The sequence below is a fragment of the Astatotilapia calliptera genome, chromosome 18, assembly GCF_900246225.1.
Source record: "Astatotilapia calliptera chromosome 18, fAstCal1.2, whole genome shotgun sequence".
In the NCBI taxonomy this organism is placed as follows: Eukaryota; Metazoa; Chordata; class Actinopteri; order Cichliformes; family Cichlidae; genus Astatotilapia; species Astatotilapia calliptera.
The window spans coordinates 5,276,443-5,299,814 of NC_039319.1; the positions used below are offsets into that span (position 1 = coordinate 5,276,443).

The 23,372-nt window shown below is 39.8% G+C and overlaps 2 protein-coding genes across 7 annotated transcripts in view; both read right to left on the reverse strand.

Moving 5' to 3' along the window:
- Positions 1 to 15,632, reverse strand: part of zmynd11 (zinc finger, MYND-type containing 11) — a 29,222-nt gene extending 13,590 nt beyond the window's left edge. For 2 of the 5 annotated variants that reach the window (XM_026150694.1, XM_026150693.1), the window contains exons 1-5: positions 15,341 to 15,632; positions 10,497 to 10,632; positions 3,056 to 3,215; positions 1,821 to 1,844; positions 830 to 919 (exon numbers count right to left, since the gene is read on the reverse strand). In XM_026150694.1, coding sequence (XP_026006479.1) covers positions 830 to 919; positions 1,821 to 1,844; positions 3,056 to 3,215; positions 10,497 to 10,627 — 405 coding nt within the window. In that variant the 5' untranslated portion in view covers positions 10,628 to 10,632; positions 15,341 to 15,632. The remainder of the gene's footprint in view (positions 1 to 829; positions 920 to 1,820; positions 1,845 to 3,055; positions 3,216 to 10,496; positions 10,633 to 15,340) is intronic. The other 3 variants (XM_026150695.1, XM_026150697.1, XM_026150696.1) reach the window with 3 other exon arrangements.
- Positions 12,303 to 23,191, reverse strand: LOC113011249 (tripartite motif-containing protein 16-like). 2 transcript variants are annotated; one of them, XM_026150699.1, is made up of 3 exons: positions 21,511 to 23,174; positions 20,004 to 20,012; positions 12,303 to 12,328 (listed from the first exon to the last, which is right to left on the reverse strand). In XM_026150699.1, exons 1-3 carry the CDS (start codon positions 23,162 to 23,164, stop codon positions 12,303 to 12,305), a joined length of 1,689 nt encoding a protein of 562 aa, XP_026006484.1. In that variant the 5' UTR covers positions 23,165 to 23,174. The 2 variants fall into 2 exon arrangements, with proteins under 2 accessions (XP_026006484.1, XP_026006485.1); XM_026150700.1 differs by lacking the exons at positions 12,303 to 12,328; positions 20,004 to 20,012 and having other exon boundaries at positions 21,461 to 23,191.
- Between the last annotated feature and the right edge of the window lie 181 nt (positions 23,192 to 23,372).

Genomic DNA, 23,372 nt, shown 5'->3' on the forward strand with positions numbered 1-23,372 from the left:
AATGGCTACTTGCCCGCCTAAGTAATTAAAATCTCACAAATCAACATATTTAATAGCAATGACACATCAAATATTAAATCTTATCCTTCTATAAAGTTATTCTATTGTTCAAGTTGTTTGCTAAAATATTTGATGGTAAAAAATTTTATCTTGACACATTAAATAGCCTCTCTTTTGGTGTCAAGTGTTTCATTTCCTGTGTGTATTAATTGTATGTGAGATGGCCCACCCTTAAGCACCACGGCAAACCCTGCACTCAGTGATGTTAGTTACAGTGTTTATGCACAGTAAAGAAACTGATCAAAGAGCATATCCACTCAGAGGCCTGTCAAGCTTTCAATAAAGTTTCAAAAACAAATGAAATTCGCTCGGGAGGATCTAAAGAATGAAAACAGTGTTTGAGCAGCGAAACTCGCTGAACGATGTCAAAATAATGGGTTAGTAGCTGCAATGAAATAATGTGCATGTAGACTCTTTTACTGTGTGTAACTACTGTCAAAGTGCATCAATACATCACATCATGTTCATTACCATGCATCAAATGAGTAGATTTAAGTCAGTTTAATAACCAAACTTTCAATAATCAACAAGCATTTAGGGGACGTTTAATGAAATTGATCCTGTAAAATCAGGTGAACCTGGATTTAATCCAGCCTGGCTTGAGGGAATGCTTTTAAAACTGAACTTTAATTTTTTTAAAGAACCTATTTGTGCTATTTTTGAAAGTTATGTTGTTGTGCAAATGCCATGGTTATCTGTTAGAGGACCAAATAAATCTTGAGGTCAACCAGAGGACACAGCTCACGCCAGCTGGACTGAATCCAAGCACCTGCGGTGGGAGAACTGGCCTCCATCTAGGCCCTGCTTCAGAGTGCTGCTCACATTCAAACTCTGGTCTGTCCGCTGAGTGATTACTAACCTGAAAGAACCAGTCGGCCGTGTTATTAGCAGCAGGCACGGAGGAAACTAAAGAGCACAACCACACAAACCATAATCACCCAGCTCCCCTCCCACCCCCACCTCCACTGTTTCATCAATTGAAAATAAGCATGCCAGACAGAAGTTAAGACCACAGCAGAGCACACTGTTCTTAGAAGAACTACAACTACCAAGACCAAAATACTACAAACTCACAAATGCTTGCTACCAACCTGCGGCTATGCTAGCATTGCTTGTCATCTCACATGAGAATGTGATTGAGTTTAAGCAAACACCAATTGCTTTTCAAGCCATAACTTGATATTTGAGTATGTTTGGCTGGGTTTTTTTTTTTTTTTTTAAAACATCAGGAGACTTTGTGTTATCAAAATCAAGCAACAACACACCTGTAGATAAGTAGCAAGCACATATTTCATAAAGATCACTGATCACTTCCGCAAGAAATTTGGCCACGCAGACACAGCGCTGCAACGGACTTTCATGAAGCTTTTCACAGCATAACTGAATGACAGCATGTAATGTCTGGCAGTGCGATTACTGCTAACTCTAGGCCAGCAAGCAGAATGATTTTCAAATGGAAACCGGATGCATAAATTCATTTACGGTGCAGCAAGTGGACTCAGTCAAAAGCACTGCACAAAGACTCGATCTCTTGCTTTCAATCTCATTTTAAACGGCTTCTAACTTTTGCACCAACCAGACCATACTGTACGCTGTTTAGCTTTTCTGCAGCCTGCTTAAAAAGATTCACTCAAATCCCCGACTGCACTGCATGTGGCAGAACTGATTTCTCACAGAATGATGTTAGTTGAGAGGAGGGGAAAATGAGGGGAGCAAATGAGAACAAACCCTGGATTTGAAAATAACGATGCAGCCCTTACCTTGCTTCCCTCGGCTTTTGGATCCTGTGATTGCAAGTGATTCAGAGAGTAGTGTTTAAAAGTCCTGCTAAAATAACCTGGGCTCCACTGGAGCCTCAGTGTCATGTCCCTTAGAGACCCATGCCTTTCTCCACTCACAAAAGTATTCTGTGATGACCCACAACATATAAAGAGCCAGATCTATCAAGCTTTCTATGTTTCCATGACTCTTCTCTGGTCTGCAATCATAACAAATAAACCTGTTCTATTAAATCTGAAGTCAGTGTGAACTGTTACATGAGCACATGGAAGTTACAGTTGTTTTAGAAAGAGTAGAAAACTTAGTTTCCTATCAAATCAAATCACAGATTTGTGTTTTTCCTGCATTATGTTTCACTGTAGCTCACTCATGACTGATGATGCTAATGTTGTTTAACAGGTAAAGTGTGACATTGATACAGCCAGTTTTTGTACCCTAAAGAAACAAAAACAGTAGGATTAAAAACAGCCACAAAATACTTTACCCCCCACTTGCATTTGCAAAGTAATGCACACCACAGCCTTTTGAAATACAGATGGAAAAATACACAAAGGTTCTCCCCAGACAGTGATAAATTGAAATAGTGCACTCTGCACAGATACTGTGACAGACTGACTGTAAGAATCACTACACTGCGAATACTGCCTCACTACTAACTGGGGAAATAAAACAAGTATTGCAAATTTCAAAAGAAGTCTATCAATAAAACTGCAGAGCAGATGGCTTCCTTCTCAAGGCAAACGACAGCAGAAGCTGATGGAGTATTTTCTGCACATGCACGCTGAGCGGTAATTATTGAAGCCTTGTATTAATCTGAAATACCACTCCTTCCTACCCAGCTACCTCTGCTGTTTGGCACTTACTGCTTAAGAACGTGCCTGTATATCATCTGTGAACATAGTAAAAGACGTACTGTGTGCATGCTGTAAATTCATTACTAAAAACCAGCAAATATTTTCATTATAGACAATGGCTTTAATAGGTTTTATAGGATTATTGAGATTTTCCCCTAGCTAAAACACAGGACTAAAAATGATCGGTAAGGAAACGATACAATCTGCCAACTCTTACAGGCTGCTAAAAAGTGTCAGCTATCAGTCAGATCAACACTCAGCTGTGCAGACCCAACTACTACTTTCTATTTGTGGCCATTAACACAAACTCAGACATTAAATTCACAACTGCTTGTGAACTTGATAAATTGTAGTGGGCTCACCATCTCATCCCCAGGCAGCCAGTATCCCTCTTGCTCGATGCCGGCCTTGGAGCCCTTGCAGCCAACGGTCAGGGTCTCCACCACCAGGCCGTCCTTCACAGCCAGGCTCAACTGTCTGGCGGTTTCCTTCGGATGCATGCCAAACACACGGCTCAGGTACCTGCATAGTCGGAAGTGGAGATGTAATTGAGGAAAATCAGAGGCAGCTGTGCTAATGACAGCCATTTTTTAATACTGGCTAAAGATGAACATTTAAAACGCGAGGCAGGCGGAAAACACAGCAGAAACATACTTGGATTAATACTGCTGGATGGGACAAAGACCAACACCTTTCTCATCCCTTAAACCAGCTCTAATTCGTGTACACATCCGTTGGAGAGGCTGCATTTTCCCCACCATGTTTAAATTAGCCGTCTCACTGTTTTGTAATTTTCCAACAAAACCCCAGAGCTACATAAATTAATTTACAATCTTCGGAAAACAGATTAGGGATACGTGTGGTATTTAAAATTGCAAGCAGAGGAGGACTTTTTCCATCAGCTTCCCCTCTCACGAGCGTACATTTACAAAGCCGATTCCTGCAGCTGCTCGCTGATTGGTAGGACAATTCTCCGAGCAAGGTCATGTATCGTCTACTGGGGCAGTCAGCCAACAGACAGACCACAGGATTTCCTCCAGAAAGAGTTGTTCGGCTGGCATAGGCCCAGGGGTGGGGATAGATAGTGAATACAAGTCAGAGAGTATTACCAAAGGATCTGAAATCAATGTACAAGGGTCCTCTGACCAGGATAGCGGAAGCTCTACTGACTACATGACATTTCTATTTCTATCTTTCTCTCTCTACACCATCGTCCTCCGAACTGCAGCACTTAAAAATAATCAACTTTTTTCCTGTTAAGTTCACCGAGTTTTAATCTCAAATTGCATTAAATGTATGAAGTTGCAGGATGACAATTTTTTTTCCAGCTTAATATCTGTCCTACTCTAAGCAATGCACAAGTGCAACTAGTCCAATTTTTACTATAGTACAATATGGAAAGTAAAAGCTTTATTCAGCTCCTTTAATCCTTTTTGACTTCAGTCATTTTGTCAATTAAAATGTCAGATAACAGTTTTTAAACAGTTTTTTTGACTCATTTGTCACACAAATGAGGCAACATTGAAACAAATCAGCCAGCAAACATTCACAATTAAAAAGATGGAACCATCTAATGCTTGGTGCTTTGGCATAAAGCACAAAACGGTTGCCAGATTAACAACATAGTTGCAGATTAAGAGATCTCCTCCACAAATCATTCCAGCTCTTGTGACCAGTCACACCTGGATTTAATTACCAGCCCATTTCAGTGTACGTACGCACCTTGTTTGGTTAAGTTGGCAAACAAACTGACATGGATTTTATATAAAGGTTTTACAGCAATTAAAGACACCAAAAGCAAAGAATTCAAAGGAATGCATCTTTTAATGTTTTTTTTCCCTTTATTTTAACAGATAGTTATTTTGTTAGATCAACAGAATAAAAACAAAATTTTTATAAATTTAACTGTAACCCATATTTTGGGTATTTAAAGTTAGCAGTTAGGTTGGTTAACATGTAACTAACTGATTCTAAGCTGCCTGATAGGCTGGTTAAAGATTAGCCTCTGCCTCACCAACTTTGTTCTCCTTCTACATCACCCATCACCTTTATAGCCACAAAGCCGACACGGTGAAATTAAGCTGCAGTGGGGCTGTAAAGAGAGGGGAGGTTGTACAGGAAAGCTGGTGCTATCCGTTGCATGCCAGTGCTTGCCGTTACCATGACAACACCCACTCGCCGCCAGTATTCATTTGGCAAGCCGCCAGGTCCCAAGGTGTTCGCCAACTTGCTGAAAAGAGATGTGCCAAGTGTTTCATTGAGTCTGTGCTCCATCCGCCAACTGAAAGGAATGACTGATCAGCAAGGTCTGCTTTGGGTGATTTGTCATCAATTTGCATAGTCTGAACAATGTGGAATTCTCGCAGCAGATAAAAACCAAGATGGTTAAAACGTCGTGACCCCAACCTGCTGCAGATTTAAGGTTTCTACAGCAGGAGCGAAGCAATTAGAGGGAGAGCTGACCACATGGCGAGAACAGCAATGAGCGAGCAGCAGCTGGAGACTGTCAGAACTTAACAGCTGCCAATCAAGGTATTGATCCATGTCTGGTTTGCCCTCCAGTATAAACAGGGCACAACACAACACCCAAAGCTTTGCCTTCGCAGCTTGAGGAAAAAAACCCAACTGTGAAATAGAAACAGCAATGCCAGACTAGGGGTGTGCAATATCAACCGGGACTCGTACTTTAGTCAATTATACGAAACCAACTTGTCACAACAAAGGACCGTACTAGACAGTTATCAGAAATAATAGCCACTTAAACTAATTGTTCATGTTTTACTGATGTTCAACAGATGTTTACTATTGGTTTTAAGATTTTTAGTGCAGAGACCCATCTGTCCTGGCAGACAGCAGCTGCATCCTTCCCCGTCTGGAAAAATAAGATGCAGGACAGCCTCATGAACCAGAACGATTTTACACTGCTTTGATCTACAAAATGACCCCGCTCGATTTACGCTTCGTCAGAGTCGACGCCATACAACTAGGGCTGCCACAAACGATTATTTTGATAGTCGACTAGTCACCGATTATTTTTGCGATTAGTCGACTAATCAGATCATCATCCATTGGACGTACAGCTTATTGCACCAGCAGCATCTGGTCTTATATAACTATCATTAGCTTACAGCTTGAAGTGTTTGTGCTAACTAAAAATAAAGACAAGATGGTAGTTTATTCATTTTTAATGAAATTTGCAGATTGTTTCGGTGAAGTTTAATAAACTCCTTGCTTTCTAAAATATAACAGGACACCGGAGTATATTCTCCAGCGTCTCACACTTCTGATAATCAGCTGTCTGCTTGACAGTTTTAGCTGTGCAAAAACTATAACTTTAATCTCAGCCAAACCGATTTACTCAGGAACAAATAAAATACTAAAGAAAGCCAAACAATAACATTTTTAAGTTATCTAAGTGACTTATATATATATATATGTTTAACCTGACTAGCGAAAGACGGCGGTGGGTTTGAAAACGATTTGCCGGGAGTCCGGTGTTCTCACGGCTCTAGTTAGCCTTGCCCCCGTCTAGCTAACGAGCTAGTGGGTAACAGACGTCTCCGAAAACGTCGGAGCGCTTTTGAAAATATGTGGTGTCTTGATAAACTGAGCAGATATTTGAGGTTTACACAGCTACATTCTCGCCTGAAAATATGTTAAACGTTTATTTTGTGACCAAGAAAGAATAATAAGAGTAAAGTTAAAACTAACTAGCTGCCGCCATTGTTGACAACTGCGCTGGGCTGCGCTATGAATTCTGGGACACAGCTTCTTCTTCTTCGGGGTTTAACGGCAGCTGGCATCCTTGTACATGCAGTGCTGCCATCTTCTGTTTCAGTCCGTTATTACACTCTTAAATCCTGCTACTTATTCCTGCGTCTTTTGGGATCTTACAAAGCTTCAAACGATGCGTCGACTATTAAATTAGTCGTCGACGATTTTAATAGTCGACATAATCGTGACTAGTCGACTAATCGTGGCAGCCCTACATACAACCTAAACAAAGTGTTGGGGAGTAACGGAATACATGTAGCGCCGATACGTATTTAACCTCCTAAGACCCAAACTCTTCCATGGCATGCATTTTTTTTTTTTTTGTGTCCCGTTTGGATCTTTAGCCATCAGAATTGTTGTCTTAAGGCCAAGAAAGATGCCAAGCAGATTTATTTTACCAAGTGGATCACCATGGCCTTGCCATATTGGTCCATTTGATTGACCTTTATTATAATTATGAATTTATTTTATTTTCAGTTGCTACAAACGGGACAAACATGACTGGGGGATAGGACAGGGAGAAAGAATGAAAGAAAGAGAGGGAGAGAAAGAAAACCAAAGGGGAGAAGAGACGGTGAGAAGGGGGGGAGAAAGAAAAAAAAAAAAAAAAAAAAAAAAAAAAAAAGAAAAACAAACAAACAAACAAAAACAAAACACCTGGGTCACCTGTATGGAGAAAAAAAACAGAAGAGAAAGCAAACAACAAAGAGCAACATAATAATAAAAAAAAAAAAAAAAGCACCATCACAATAAACTAGCTAGCAGTAGATATCAGTAGATGCTAAATAATAAACGATATTGTGCGGGTCAGGTCTGTTTGGGTTTTGTTTGACATGTTCTGTTGTTCCAGGTGGCAGCGTTGCGGTTGCCATGGTTACAGGGTGACGCTCTCTCTCTGCGACTGTGTGTTTCCTGGGTGAGAGAGTGGCTTTTTGTTGTTGTGCTAAGCTAACAGGCAGAATGCTACAGGCATCGCCCTAAAGCATGTAGCCTCATGGGCAGTGTAGTCCGTGCTGCAGGGAGAAGGGACTGCCATACACGTTATGTGTCTGAGCGCGAGGAGGGAGAAAAAGGAGGGTGGAAAAGTACGAGTTGTCATCGAACAAAAACGAGAGCTGGAAGCATGTAAATACAATAATAACCCTTCAGTAATAGTAATAAATCACACGGCAATAGTACATTCGTGTAGTTGTAAAAAGCAAGATAATATATTAAGATATATTATATTTCAGAATACATTACTCTTATTGAGTAACGTAACGGAATACGTTACAAAACACATTTTGGGGTATGTATTCTGTATTGGAATACATTTTAAAAGTAACCTTCCCAACACTGCCTAAACAGTGCATAAGCACTTTCTCCACAGGTGTGTGAATATTAACCTTGAAGGCCGACAGTGGCGCCCGTACAGTTTATGATACTAGCCACACTCTGTAAACAACACAGTCTCTGTGCCATTTCATCCATTGGAAAGAGTCAGTGTTGGGATTGCTATTCAAAGAAAGTAATGTATTACACATTACTTGTTACTTAAAACAAAAACAACAAAAATGCCCTATATTACTTATTTACTCACCTGAGAAAGTAATTCTTTCCATTACTCATTACTCTGTGACACTGTCACATAATTACCCCTTAACACTATAACTCTGACTCAATTCTCTATCTCAACAAGGATAGATATAATCTTTTTTTAAGTGTCTTGTATGAACACAAACCCAACAATGCAGACCAAATCTGAAAACCAACCCAAAGAGACTTTGAAGTGATGGCCACACTTTGAACTACAGAAACATGAAACAAGCCTGACAGCTCTTGCTACCTACTGAAGATCAGGCTCTGGCTGCTGGGCTCGGGTCAGCATGAACTCAACTACATCACCAGCTTGGGTTCTTCGCTACCTTTGTGTTAGCATGCGGTCTGCGCAGATGCCTACAAAAAGTCCAAAATCTGTTTTCTGTCCTTGGCGCAGTTTAAACTTTTTATGAAATGAAAATAAAAACAATGTCTAAATCTGCACTCCAGCTGATTACAGCCAAGTGCACAGGAAGAAGACATGTTTGAATTTTTTTTCTGTTTACTCAGAATGCAGATAATTGAAGAACGTTTGTAATGCAAGTAATGGTGTAATTGTGACTGATGACTGAATTTAGTACAGTAAGTCTCCTGAAGCACATAAGGTGCTTACAGTAATGCAGTACTCTGGATCACATTACACCTAGCACTCCTGGACACAGCAACATTTCAGTGATATTAAAAATGTTTTTGAGATGTGAAAAACATGATCAACTGTTCACATTCATAAACAATGTTTCACCTCTTCAGTTAAACTGCTCAGTTTTACTGTTTGAGTTTTACACTAGTGCAATTTTTTTGGAGATATGGTTGTATAAAGGGATGCTCAGTGACTCGACTAAAGTAGGTTGTAGCAGACGCGCCCCACTCAGATAGGCGCCTGCTACACCCGTCCAACCCTGAAACCAACACCGAAACTAAAGCCGTGCACAACTGAGGATACAGACACAAGCAACACAGATTTTAATCATCGTAAAATACGCACATCAAATCAAGCGCACACCGCATTAAGAACATTTTCACTGCTTTTTGACCTAAGTGAGAGCCCTTTCCAGCAAGAAAACTACTCAGACACAAATGCACTAGACTCTGCTCTCAAAACTGCTTTGTCACAAAACATGGAAGGTGTTTGTCTACCAGCCTCAGTTAATTAGTGTTAATATACAACTTGTTTTTAGTAAATCAGTTAAGACTGGGATCAACACGTTAAAACGGCAAAGCCAGTCAGAAATCATCAGCTTTTATATTTATTGTATTATTTCCACAAATCAAACTTTGGAAACTGCTGCCACACATGCATTACTGAAGTTAGAGGATATATGTAAGATATAGTTAAAGTAAACTTTGATTCATTACTCATTGTTGAAGCAGGGGTCAGTCTCGCTCTGCAGACAGAGCTGCCTGACTCAGAGCGTAATAAGCAGAAACACGACATAGCTTTAGAGTAGAAATCTTTTATGTAACACGTGAAAAAAAACAAAAACTATAGTGATTAAAAACTAAACGCTGCACAGTCCTAAAAGACATCAAACTAGACCTGAATCTATTACAATAATAACTGATTAGTCCACCTATCCCTGAATGACGCAGTTGTTCACCAAGCAGGCTCTTGAATGTGACGGTTTAAAAATAATTGTTTTAAGATCATCATCTTGGTCTAGGTAGTTTTCACTGTTTACATCTAGAAACTGATTAAACGAAAACACGTAATTACGGCTTGTAGCTGTAGAACAAAGTGATTACAGATATGACGCATTTCATTTTGGGTACATTTAAAATGAATTCAAAAACAAACATGAAGAACAATCCCTCAAGGGCATCCCACAAGGATAAATGGTGCTCATTTGAATACGATAACAAGCCAAAGGCAACATTAACGACAACTGCACAAAAGCATCTGTTATGTTGATGATAATTATTTGGCCACAAACAACAATCAAACAAATCGGAACACTTGTGTTTAGCATTTTGATGCTTTTCTGCTGGATATTATTTTGTAGTGGAAAAAAAAAAGTTCTTGATAACATGTTCACCGTTTTCTACCACTTGGAATAAAGGACCAAGCAAACAAATTACTGACAATGATGAGACGCAGTTTCAGCCCTACAAAAATAAAAATACAGAAAGAAATTTGAAAGCTTTTTAGATTCTAGACATCTTAATCTAGAGAGATTAAGATTAAAGATTAAGTAGGAAGAGTTTTTCTAAGAGCTTCAAATATCGGTCACCCTGGAACATCAAAGAACCAAACCAAACAAATGATTCAAACAGCTCACCATATCAACATGAAGGTAGTTTGAGCGATGACATGTTAGCACAGTGATGACCTAAGGGGATAAAATGTCTTCGCACTCTGCCTTTAATGACCTAAAACACTGACTGGGGAGCTGACACAGCCATTTATGTTCATAAATAACATTACTACATCCTTGTTATCTGCAGTGGACTTACTTTGAGATCCTGTCCATGTTTGCGATTTGTTTCTGGTTGCGTATGACCTCGATGGCCTCCCAGACATACTGGACGACCTTTGGGTCCGCCTGCCTCTTCTTCACCACACGTGACATGATTTCCTTATTCATGACAACTGTAAGAAACAAAGACAAAAAAAATATTGATCAGCAGTTATTTTGCTTTTGTTTAATAAATGAACAGAAACTTACCGGTAAACAAAATACAAATAGGCACGCAGACTGCTTCAACATGGCAAAAATCACAATCATGAGCATAACAGAAATGAACTGCTGATTATTTAACATGATTGTTCAATCATTTCATCAACATCAAGCATTTATTGGTCTAGAAAAATAAATCTTTTTCAAGGGGACTTTATTGAATTTTAATATAACCTCAGTCAGAAACAAATATATTGGGGGCAGGGGGGATAAATCCAAGCTTTCAAGCCAAAAACTGTAACTGAAATTTTTAAATATGATTAATCACCCAGTCTTAGAAAACCTTGACAGGCTTAGGATTATTACAAGTTACATAATTCCAGTGGCTGTGTTGTTTGTGACTGTAACACCTGTGGTAACTCCATTAATACATGAGACATGCTGCCAGTGATTAGACAGCAGAAATAATACAGAAACTAATATAAACAGTTGTCTCAATCCGATTGTTAAGTGATGACGTGACGAATCCTACTTCCAGGCCTAAAGTAGTCTGTGTTTAATATGGCTTTTGTGTTGTTAACATGTTTAATGTTATGTATTTTCTTCTATTTAATCTCAAAAAGCTCCTAAAACAGTCAGTGATCCCTGTTGACCTCCCTCGGCTTTTATTACCACTAATCATTTATTTAAGCTCAGTTTTTAAAACCTTAGGATGTAACTACAGCACAGCCCATGCAGCAGTACATGAATGACTAACCTCGTATTGTGGATGGATTATCTCAGTTGTTCTCCTGGCTGAAGTTTGGTCCTTTTACAGCATCCTGCCATGCGATTACATTTGTTCCTGACCACCGAGAACACTCACGTTAACTTTTATCGAGTGGAAAAAAAGTTAGCTTGTTTATATTATGCTAACATAGCTGTGTCGCTAGCGGTCACGTAGCACATCATTATATACCAGCTAGCCCAACTTCAGTAACCCTACAAGCGTCACTGCTGTTTAGTTTTCTGTCTTCATTTATGTTGGAAGTGATAACAGAGCTGTACGTTTTAATTTGTTTCCAAAACCCCGCAGTCAGGACATGCTATATTGTATTTAGATAGAAACTAGCGAGCTAACTCCCTGCTAACTTCTAACTCCGTTAAATGTCATAAATTCCGTTTTCATGGATGCCTGGATGTTAAACTCAATTGTTACACCTGGTAGAGCAGAACGCTGATCATTTTATTAAAGATGAAAGACTAGACAGTTTTTCAACTCTCAGTAATGCCATAGTGATCGTTTGATATATGGACCTGCAGCGGAGTTTAGGTCCAGACACGGCTGGTGACGTCAGACTGAACAATCGGATTTACCTCATAAGACAACACTCACATCACTGGATGAGAGCACATACATTTCAGAATATTTTTCTTACCTGGTAGACTGGTCGGGTAAGCTATTAAACAAATTAACTTGCATTCATTACGGTTTGGACAGTTATTGTAAATCTTCTCCAACTATGAGCAAAAGGTGAACGTAATGAATACACACAACTTTGTGTCATTCATGGACAAATTACACACAGGTGTAAATCTATAATACATTTATTTGAAGTTTATTTTTTTTGCCTCTAACAAATGTTTCCTCTGGTGACATTTTTTATTTAGGCCTTGCTGACATTAAAACTAGTAAATCATCACAAAAGCAGCAAAACACAAGTTTACATTTTGCCTGATAGAGACACGATGTTTTCTTTACAAATGGTTGCATAGTTTCAGATCACCTGATAGTCACCAGGGGCGATGACAGATAACTAAAACCAAAGATTGTGCAGAATCCTGCGCGACTCTCCTTCAAGACATTACACAGGTGATGTATGGTACTTGAGTCATCACCTCATACCTCACAAATAGTTTTACCCAAGTATTCGGACCACATACGTCCTTCACATTAAAGACGTCACTAAAAACTGTGAAAGGAAATGCTTCAAGTAACAGTAACAAGTGTCTGATGCATATCCAAACCTCTGATTTTCATCAGCATAAACTGGACCATCAGGACAGACGTGTTACTTAGAAGAAAACATTGTTCCTCCTTCCATCTCATCTCAATGTTTAAGAGGAAAAAGCTTGTACCAATGTTTAAAAAAATGAAATGAAAGCTGAAACATGGCAGCTATTTTTTTTACAACATTTTTAAAAATGCTTACACAAGCAGAAATCTACCTAAAAATGTAAATACACCCTACAGTTACTTTAATTAAACCCTGACTTTATTTTACAGTATGAAAAACTATAACAACAAGATGAAATATTATGATCTTAAGCTAATTGCTTATGCTTATGAAGACAAGAGATATATGCCAGTGTGGTTTGTTTTAAAACCACATGCAGTCACTAGTTACTTCAGTTTTTAATGCAATTAATTTCTCCTGAAACTAAATAAACTCAAACTGGTTAGGTTGACTCCTTAAAATGGTGCACAGGCCTGGCCTACCCTAAATATCTTAAAAAATTCAAATCCAATTTTATGCGGTGCTCCTCTTAGCCATCCGTGAAACTTAAGATGTCACTTTCATAAACCGCAGCCAAAAGCTAACCATAATACTACTGAAAGAATTTTAACATGAACGAAGAAGCTCGGCTTTAGTGCACTTGTGGTAGAAGAGGCTGAGACAGATGTCGACAGGCGATGTTAATTCTCACCCCTTTCTCATGAGAGAATGGACCGTGGTTTATGTCGAAAGCACGTAAGAACGAGCCGCATATTTGTTGTTGGGAGCAAAACAAACAAACAAACCACCTAAAAATAAATGCAGATTCGGTTCAAATCAGCACAAACAATGCAAAAACGCTGTCTGTGACAATGCAACACTGCATATATCGGTCATAGTCAGTCAGAGTCATTAGGCGTGAGAGTTGATGTTACTGCTCTGAGTGTGGCTTCTTAAAAATACAGAGTTGATGTTTTAATATTGCAAAACCAGATCACATGAAGCACCTACTATAGACACATCTGGAGTCCACAAAATGCTACTGGCAAGTGTTTCTACAACTTTATTTTATATTAAAAACAAAACAAAAATGCAATTTAAAATAAATAACCTTAGCCTGTGATATTTACTGATATCCGTGGCCAGAGCTCATCTGTTGCCAGTCAATTTTGCAAATAGTGTAATAAAGGGATTTAAAAACAGTTTCTTTGTTCTTTTTTTCTCTGGCACAAAATGTGGCTTAAACACACACACACACACACACACACACACACACACACACACAAAATAAAACAAGGCAGTGTTGGAAAATGGTTAAAATAAAAAAATAATCTGGATTTTACACCTTAATTTGTGTAACACTCGATTTTAAAACTGGCAATTTTTTGCACTGTTGACGAGAAAAAACTGTTTATGTTTTATGTGGATTCTGATAGTGAAACACAGAAAGTGCACAAATATTCTGATGTTCACATTCAAATACAGGGAAACGTAACCCGGCATCACACCATAGCTGAAGGCAAAACAAAATGAGGTGACACTGAGTAATGTGAGCTACCCTATTCTGTGTCAAGCGCAGTCGGTGTGAACGGGTGCCACCTGTGCAATGATGCCCTCGTTTCCTCCGTTCAGCCTGTGCCTCTCCTGAGATCACGCCGCGTGATGACAGGACGGGCGGCTCTGCACGCCGGCGTGCTCACACATCAATTAAGCAAGGTGTGCGACCCAGGAGCCCAATTAGCAGACAGACAGCCCAGGCTGAGTGGGCTTCGTGGCTCTCGCGGTAAACAAAGACGACACACCACGCTGCTGTTCCCTCACTAGAAAACTGACAGCCCCACCGGACGTTACGCCAAGAAGACAATCATACCCACTGGTTAAAACGCCGATTAAATCCACTTGACGGGCTCTAGGTTTAAAGAGGGCAACGCTGTCTAAACATTTTAGCACGACTCTCTGCCATTTACCGTTAGCCCGCTAACAGCAAGCGGGTCATAATAAAAGCTAGCGGAGGATCCCCGCTAGCTAAAACTAATGCATTACAACGCAGTGATTACCATAACCGCACATATAATATTTAATTTAAAGAACACACTTGTCATAACTTGTACCGTCAGCAACAAAGACAGCCGCGGCAGGCCACGGGCACTGCAATTGAAGGAGCTCACTTTAGCCACTAGCAGGCTGGCTAATGTCCAACTCAAAGCTTGTCAGGACAAAAAAAAGTCAGCTTTCCCCCCAGTGAACTCAAACCAGCTCGATTACATTGTAGACTAAATGCGAGATAACCTAAATACCAGAAAAGTACATAACAATAATAGGTGATTGTCGGCCATGCGATCGTTATGAGTAGATTTAATCAGCAAAGCTAGTAAACTGTTACGCAGCTAGCGTTAGCTGATGGGCAGCTAAAACATGCCAGCTTTACAGGAAACACTGGTGAGATTCACAATCACGGCAACAGACTGGGAGTGGGAGCACACACTGTGTTTGGTCGCTACAAACTAGGCTAACTAGTTACCTACTCGTTTATTTTGAAGGGCGCCATGTTCACAGTCCTCCATCATGGGGACAGGAAAAGAAGCCACGGCTAAGCTAACGGCGTTAGCGCATGTAGTTGCTGGCTAGCTAGCCGCAGTGTTGTCACACAGAGCCTGAGCCATTTTCTCCAGGATTCAAAAAAATAAAATAAAATAAAACTCACCTCCACCTCCGTGTCACAAGCACAAAGCGCTGCAGAAAATCCGTTGAGGATTGGACTCGAGTCAGCTTACATCAGTAATTTTCGAGCTACTGGGGTCTGTTGGTGAAGGTCTGTGTCCAGCTTGGCTGAGAGGTAAACACGGGGCAGACGGAGCCGAGCGGAGCCACAGGGAGAACTCTAGTGGTGGAATCTGAATCACTGCAACCCGCTACACCTGGAGCCAGCAGCCGGGAGATTTCAGGGCATCTCCATGTCAAATCGATGTGCGTTGGGGAAGCTGACCTTCAAGGCTGCCTGTCAGACACGCTCCCTGAATCTTTAAAAATTATTTTTTTAACAAGATATTAAAAAAACAAGAAGTTTGACAGTATAAAATATAATATTTTTTCCACTTCAATAAATAAATAAATAGGTGTTTTTAAAAAATTGTCAGATTCAAAAATAAATAGCGTGCTGGGGCTTCTCGAAAAATAAACAAACAAAAACACAATAAAAGACGAAAGCTTGGAATTTGTAAGGTGGTAACAATTTAGAGCAAATTCCAAATTCTTTTTTTTACTTTAATGAATTAATGGCAAACGATTAATTCATTTATCTAATGTCAGGCTTATAAACATTTTTGGTCTGTATAATTACCTGAATAGCATGTTAAAATAAACGTATTATGTTGTTTTTAGTTATTATTATTACTGTGTATTTATTTTTAATTTTTCCATTTCAAGATGGATGAAACAGTTGGGGGAGCTAGAGGATAAGGCAAACTTATGTTCAAACCATCAAACAAATTTTAATATAAGATAAAGATAACACAAGTAGATACAAAATTGAGTTTTTAAATTATTATTTCAATAATTGGGGGGGGGGGGGGGGGGGGCTATCCACACCTACCTTGCTCTGTGAGGAAAAGTAATTTGACCCCTACCCATGAAATCATAAGAACATGGTTTAACTGTGATTAAGCACATTAAAAAAGATTTAAACAAATGTTTAATATTATATGGATGAATTATTTTACTACTCTGTGAATATGTTATTGGACTTCTTTCTTTCTATATATTGTGATGATCATTGATATTTAATAATTTGTAAAAAAAATTATGTATTTTAGTGTTGTTTTTGTCCAGTTCACACTGGTTTGACGGTTAATGGAAAATATTTCTGAAGGAAATGTTCATGTTTTTAGGAAGGCTGTAATCATTCAAAAATGATGGCAAACCACGTCCTTCCAGTATATCTACAGCATAATGTCACAGATGAGATCATCACTGCCAAACTGGTCTGTCTGCAGTGTAGACCTGCTGTCCAGTGAAAAACATTGAACACTATGGATAAAAACGGTCCCATGTGAAAATGTAATTTGATCACTGGCCATTCAAAATTTCTTGACATCAGTTTGTGCCCTGAAGCTGAAGTGCACTTGAGCGATGCTGCAGGACAATGATCCGAAACACATCGACAAGTCTACAAAATAAAAGCTTTGGAGTGTAATAAATCAAAGTTTGGACTTAAACGAGACTGCGATGCTTTTGCATGACCTTTAACATCCTGTCCATGTTTGAAAACCCTCCAATGTTTCTTAAAAAAAAAAAAAGGTTGTGGAATTGCGTAATCAAAGTCTGGATTTAAATCAGATTGGGATGCTCGGGTGTGGTTCTTTTTTTGCATGCAGAATAAAGTGAACCAGAGTCAAATTCCTTTTTTGTGCACAAACTTGACCAAATAAAGATGATTTTGATTCTGACTCAAGAGATTCTGCAATAAGGAGTCAGCCAAAATTGCTCCATGACAATGCAAAAGACTCATCGTTAGTAACAATAAATTCTTGATTGGTGTTGATGTCTGGTACGGGAGGCCCAACCAGTTATTAGGTTTCAGGGATAATTATGTTTTGATGTTGAAAAACAGAAAGTGTCAGAGTGAGTGCAAAGGAATACACAAGTCAGTTTGTAAGTTCACGAGCTCTCAACAACACTGATTATTTCTTTTATTTAAGCTTCATTTGTTTTAGTACAATGTAAAAGCCGACAACAAAAACAACAAATGGCAGAGATGGGATTATTTTGACTTCTTAAACATAACAAGCAGATTTTCTGTTTGTTGTTAGTTTTTCAAAAGTAATGATAAAAGTTCACCTCCACTTTAAAGACTGCAGGTGCAAATAGTTTGACGGTTAATGGAAAATATTTCTGAAGGAAATGTTCATGTTTTTAGGAAGGCTGTAATAGTTCAAAAATGATGGCAAACCACATCCTTCCAGTATATCTACAGCATAACGTCACAGATGAGATCATCTCTGCCAAACTGGTCTGTCTGCAGTGTAGACCTGCTGTCCAGTGAAAAACATTGAACACTATGGATAAAAACGGTCCCATGTGAAAATGTAATTTGATCACTGGCCATTCAAAATTTCTTGACATCAGTTTGTGCCCTGAAGCTGAAGTGCACTTGAGCGATGCAGCAGGACAATGATCCGAAACACATCAGCAAGTCTACCTCTGAACAGTTAAAAACAATTAAAACAACAATAAAATGAAAGTTTTGGTGTGTCCTAGTCAAAGTTTGGACCTGAATCAGATCATTATGTACCCAAACATGCCATTCATTTTTGAAAAGCTTCCCTCGTTTCTATGATTACATAACTCTGGAAAGTGTAGTGGGCCAAAATTCTCTCAAGATGACGGGAAAGAGTCATCGCCAGTTATTGTAAATGCTTGATTGCAGTTGTAACTGCCAAGGGTGGATCAACCAGTTAGTACGTTTCATTGGGAGCCAAGTATGTTTAGGTGCTGACATGTGGAGAAAGTGTGAGAGTGAGTACAAAGGTTTGCATCACAGGTGTGTTTGTAAGAGATTGAAAAGTGATTACTTCTGTTACTTGTGCTTTATTTGTTTTAGTACAATAAAAGAAACAAAAAAGACAACTATTATGAGAGATTAGATTATTTTCACTGGGTACATGTAGCATGCAGATGTGCTGTTTGTTGCTTAGGCTTTCAGGAGCAGTGATAACAAAAGGTTCACCTCTCCTTGAAACTTTACAGGTAATGGAAAGTTTTCTAAGGAAATCTGTATAAAATCTGTATAAATTGCAACGATGACCCCCAACCACCATCATCCAAGAACGTGACAGCTTCAGTGTAAATGACCACAGCAGACCCGATGGCATTAAAGGGAGTTTTTCCTTCCCACTGTCGCCAAAGTGCTTGCTCATAGGGGTTCATATGATTGTTGGGTTTTTCTCTGTATCTATGAAGCGCCTTGAGGCGACTTTTGTTGTGATTTGGCACTATATAAATAAAATTGAATTGAATTAACATGCTTTTCAGCATACTTTATTAAGTATGGGGGGTGCTTCAAAAATGGGATGAGGAATGGAGAGCAAGCTCACTGACACCAAAGACCCAGCAGAGCCTTGGTTGGTTTGTGGAGACTGGGGGGGTGGTTGTGCCTGTAGAGTTCCTTAAACACTTTAAGGTGTAGGACTGTCACATCAGCACGCATATCAATTTTAAATGACACGTTCTTGTTATTTATGCTTAAGGCAACATTCCACGGTTCATCCTCACACTTAATGCTACCAAGGAACTCTTCGACCTCATGCACAGTTTTGGGTGCCCTGCATATGCGCCTGTAATGTCCTTTTTCCCACATGCATGGCATTTTACTTCATGTGCTGGACAATCTTGCTTTGAATGGGATGGAGCGCCACCACATTTATGACACGTTGACCCTTTTTTGCTGTCTTCTCAGAACCCACGTGTTTTAGCTTGACGACTATCAGTCTGGAGAGGTTTTGGTTCTAACAGGCTTACGACTGATTTTATGCACTCTATCTACGGACTGAGCATCGCTAGCCTCAGCTCTAGAGTCACCTTATAAGGAGGATTGTTGTCGCTTTACATCTTCACTTTGCCTCGCCATGGTGATTGCCTTCTGCAGGGTCAAATCTGGGTTAAGCCGCGTGCGTTCTGACCGTTTGTCCGTGAGACCGACAACGAGCCTGTCACGTATCAATTCATCATGTAGCATCATGTGTTCTGCTAGTGCATACAGTGCAGTCACAGAAGCATCCACCGTCTCATTTTCTCCCTGTCGGCGCATGTTGAATTTGGCATGTTTGTGGATCACATTCTTCTTCACAATGAAAAAAGCCTGGAATCCATCACGTACCCCCACATACGTTGCTCAGCTGTTAAACTCAGACCGCGAAGCACATCGTCCGCCTCATCTCCCATGCAGTAACTTAAAGTGTTGACTTGGTTCTCCTCCGAAGTCACGTTCAAATTACTGGCGAGACAGAATCTCTCAAACTTCCGTATCCATTTGGACCACACCTGCGGCTTTGAAAAGTCGGATGCTGGATGTCACACTCGGCCCTGCCTGCGCTCTCTGTGCAGTTTCATCTGCCATATTCTCCCTCTCGTTTTCAGTGAGCTCCGCAAAATACCGGTTCGTTCAGTCGAGGCTATATGGATCAGTACAGGACTTCTGAGACCATGTAATGTTATTGATTATACGCGGGTCCACTGTGTGATTCATAAACAACTCTTCATTTTTCCGTTCTTACTCTGATCCACATAACATCCCATTATTGTTCAAACCCACGGGTCTCGCACTCTAGCTGCCTAACTACACTGACTGACTCTAACATCTATGCGATTACACCACAAAGCTGAAGTGCACTTGAGCGATGCTACAGGACAATGATCCGAAACACATCGACAAGTCTACAAAATAAAAGCTTTGGAGTGTCCTAATCAAAGTCTGGACTTAAATGAGACTGCGATGCTTTCGCATGACCTTTAACATCCTGTCCATGTTTGAAAAAGGAAAAAAAAGGTTGTGGAATTGCGTAATCAAAGTCTGGATTTAAATCAGATTGAGATGCTCGGGTGTGGTTCTTTTTTTGCATGCAGAATAAAGTGAACCAGAGTCAAATTCCTTTTTTGTGCACAAACTTGACCAAATAAAGATGATTTTGATTCTGACTCAAGAGATTCTGCAATAAGGAGTCAGCCAAAATTGCTCCATGACAATGCAAAAGACTCATCGTTAGTAACAATAAATTCTTGATTGGTGTTGATGTCTGGTACGGGAGGCCCAACCAGTTATTAGGTTTCAGGGATAATTATGTTTTGATGTTGAAAAGGGCAGAAAGTGTGAGAGTGAGTGCAAAGGTTTGAATACACAAGTCAGTTTGTAAGTTCACGAGCTCTCAACAACACAGATTATTTCTTTTATTTAAGCTTCATTTGTTTTAGTACAATGTAAAAGCCGACAACAAAAACAGCAAATGGCAGAGATGAGATTATTTTGACTTCTTAAACGTAACAAGCAGATTTTCTGTTTGTTGTTAGTTTTTCAAAAGTAATGATAAAAGTTCACCTCCACTTTAAAGACTCCAGGTGCAAATAGTTTAACGGTTAATGGAAAATATTTCTGAAGGAAATGTTCATGTTTTTAGGAAGGCTGTAATAGTTCAAAAGAATGCTGCACCACATCCTTCCAGTATATCTACAGCATAACGTCACAGAAAAAGATAAACACCTCAAGCTGGTCTGTCTGCAGTGTAGACCTGGCACCCAATCAAAAACCTCTGACTCACACATACAAAAACAAGTAAACACCAGGTACTGAGATGTTATGTAACTGACTTGATAAAACCACCTGAGGAAATATTCTGTGGACACAAATACTGTCTTCAGTTTAAAGAGCAAATTCTAAAAGATTATATTTAAAAGAAAACTTAAAACTGTTCTGGCATGAAATTCAAAATGAGTATATGTTCATATAAATAATTCATTTCTTAAAAAAAAAAAAAAAAAAAAAAAATATATATATATATATATATATATATATATATATATATATATATATGTATATATAAGGTCTTGTATTGTCTCTGTCCCAGCCGATGAATTGGAAAACAAAAAACAAAAAACCAGTAACTAAATAAAAACAAATGCTACTTGAATACATACAAATATTCAACAGACCTTTAGGACAACTTGTAGATAAACGTTATCTAGTACAGTGCAGAACTGCTACAACACTGATTGTGATCATTTACAGATACAAAATAATAATAATATACAGATGTGAGCCAACTCATGTACAACTTTAAAAACATGTCTGTTTCAGTTTAGTAAACTTAGCAGTGTTTCCAAAGCAGTGAAACCAGAGTCCAGCATAGAGCGGCTGAGTGAATGTGGTCTGGACTCTGTGGAGGAGAGTCATGGTTTCAGAGACGCTGTAGAAGGACAAAATACCTGCTCTGTGATCCAGGTACACTCCTACTCTGGAGGAACGAGGACCTGAGACACGAGTTTGGATGTTGTTGTGCCAACATGTATAAATGTTGTTGTCACAATCTAATGACCAAGATTTGTCATTACGTCCAAATCTACATTCATTCCCACTCCCTGTTCTGCTGATATTCTTGTATGCGACTGCTACATCAACTCCTCTCCCTCTCCACTCCACCTCCCAGTAACAACGTCCAGTCAGACTCTCTCTACTCAGGACCTGAAACAACCAAGTGAATCTGTCTGGATGATCAGAATAAGACTGTTGTTGATTCATTAATGTTGCTTTTCTGTTCCCCTCTGATAATAACAGCAGTTTGTTTGCTGTGTTTGGATCCAGTGTGATTTCACATGAATATTTTAAGAATCCAGCTCTGGTCTTTGGCTCTGGTTGTGACAGTAAAGCATCCACTTCAGTGACTGTCAGTGAGATGTTTGTCCATTCCTCTCTCAGAATGTCCTGTAGTTTATCTCTGACCTCTGACACAGCTGCTGTCACATCCTCAAAGTAGCTCAGAGGACGGATATTGATGCTGGATGAGTCTGTAGACTCACTGAGTGCTGACAGTGAGGGGTAGTTGTGTAGAAACTGGATGTGATCCTCTGTGTGTGAGAGCTGCTTCAGCTCAGCATCTTTCCTCTTCAGCTCAGTGATCTCCTGCTCCAGCTTCTCCTGAAGCTCTTTGACTCGACTCACTTCAGTTTCCTGCTGGGATCTGATCTGCTGCTTCACATCAGAGCTTCTTTTCTGGATGAGATGGATCAGCTCAGTGAAGATCTTCTCACTGTGCTCCACTGTTTGATCAGCAGACTGATTGATGGCCTCCACCTCCTGTTGAAGCAGCTTCACATCTTTCTCTCTGTCCTGGATTCTCTGCTGGATGTTTTGTCGACTCACCTCCAGCTCTCTCTGCCTCTCAGTCCTTTCTGCTGCAGCTGAGACTGTGTCGTGGCCTTTATGTTCATCCACAGAGCAGAGATAACAGATACTCTGCTGATCAGTACGGCAGAACATCTTCATCACCTCATCATGACGAGAGCAGATGTTCTCCTGGAGCTTCTTGGAGGGCTCCACCAGCTTGTGTTTCTTTAATGGAGCCACATCATAATGAGGCTGAAGGTGTTTCTCACAGTAAGATGCCAGACAGAATAAACAGGACTTGAATGCTTTCATTTTTCTTCCAGTGCAGACATCACAGGCCACATCTTCAGGTCCAGCATAGCAGTGATCAGCAGGAGCAGCTTGAAGCCTAATCCTCTCCAGCTCTTCCACCAACTCAGCTAACATGGTGTTTTTCATCAAGAAAGGCCTCGGTGTGAAAGTCTGTCTGCACTGAGGGCAGCTGTGAGCTTGCTTTGTATCTTCTGCATCCCAGTGGGCTTTGATACATCTCATGCAGTAGTTGTGTCCACAGGGAATAGTTGTGGGGTCCTTCAGTAGATCCAGACAGATCGAACAGCAGAATTTTATGTGGTCGTTCTGAAATTCTAGCTCCGCCATTTCAGCTCTCAGTTTCATGCACAGCCAACATGTGTCTCTGTCTGCAATAATAGAAAAGTTTGTCTGAGCTTGCAGACAGACAAGCTGGTTACACCCACTCACAAATTTAAAGAAGCGTGAACGTGAAGGAATGAGGAAATATGTACCGCGCGTGGAAGAGGGAAGTATTATCAGGGTTTGGGTTTTTTAAAATTTTTTTTAGATACAGTTGTTCAAGATGCTCGAC

Bases quoted from the DNA above. Each gene is read 5' to 3' on its own strand.
- LOC113011249 (XM_026150700.1), bottom strand. From the start codon at position 23,164: ATGAAACTGAGAGCTGAAATGGCGGAGCTAGAATTTCAGAACGACCAC.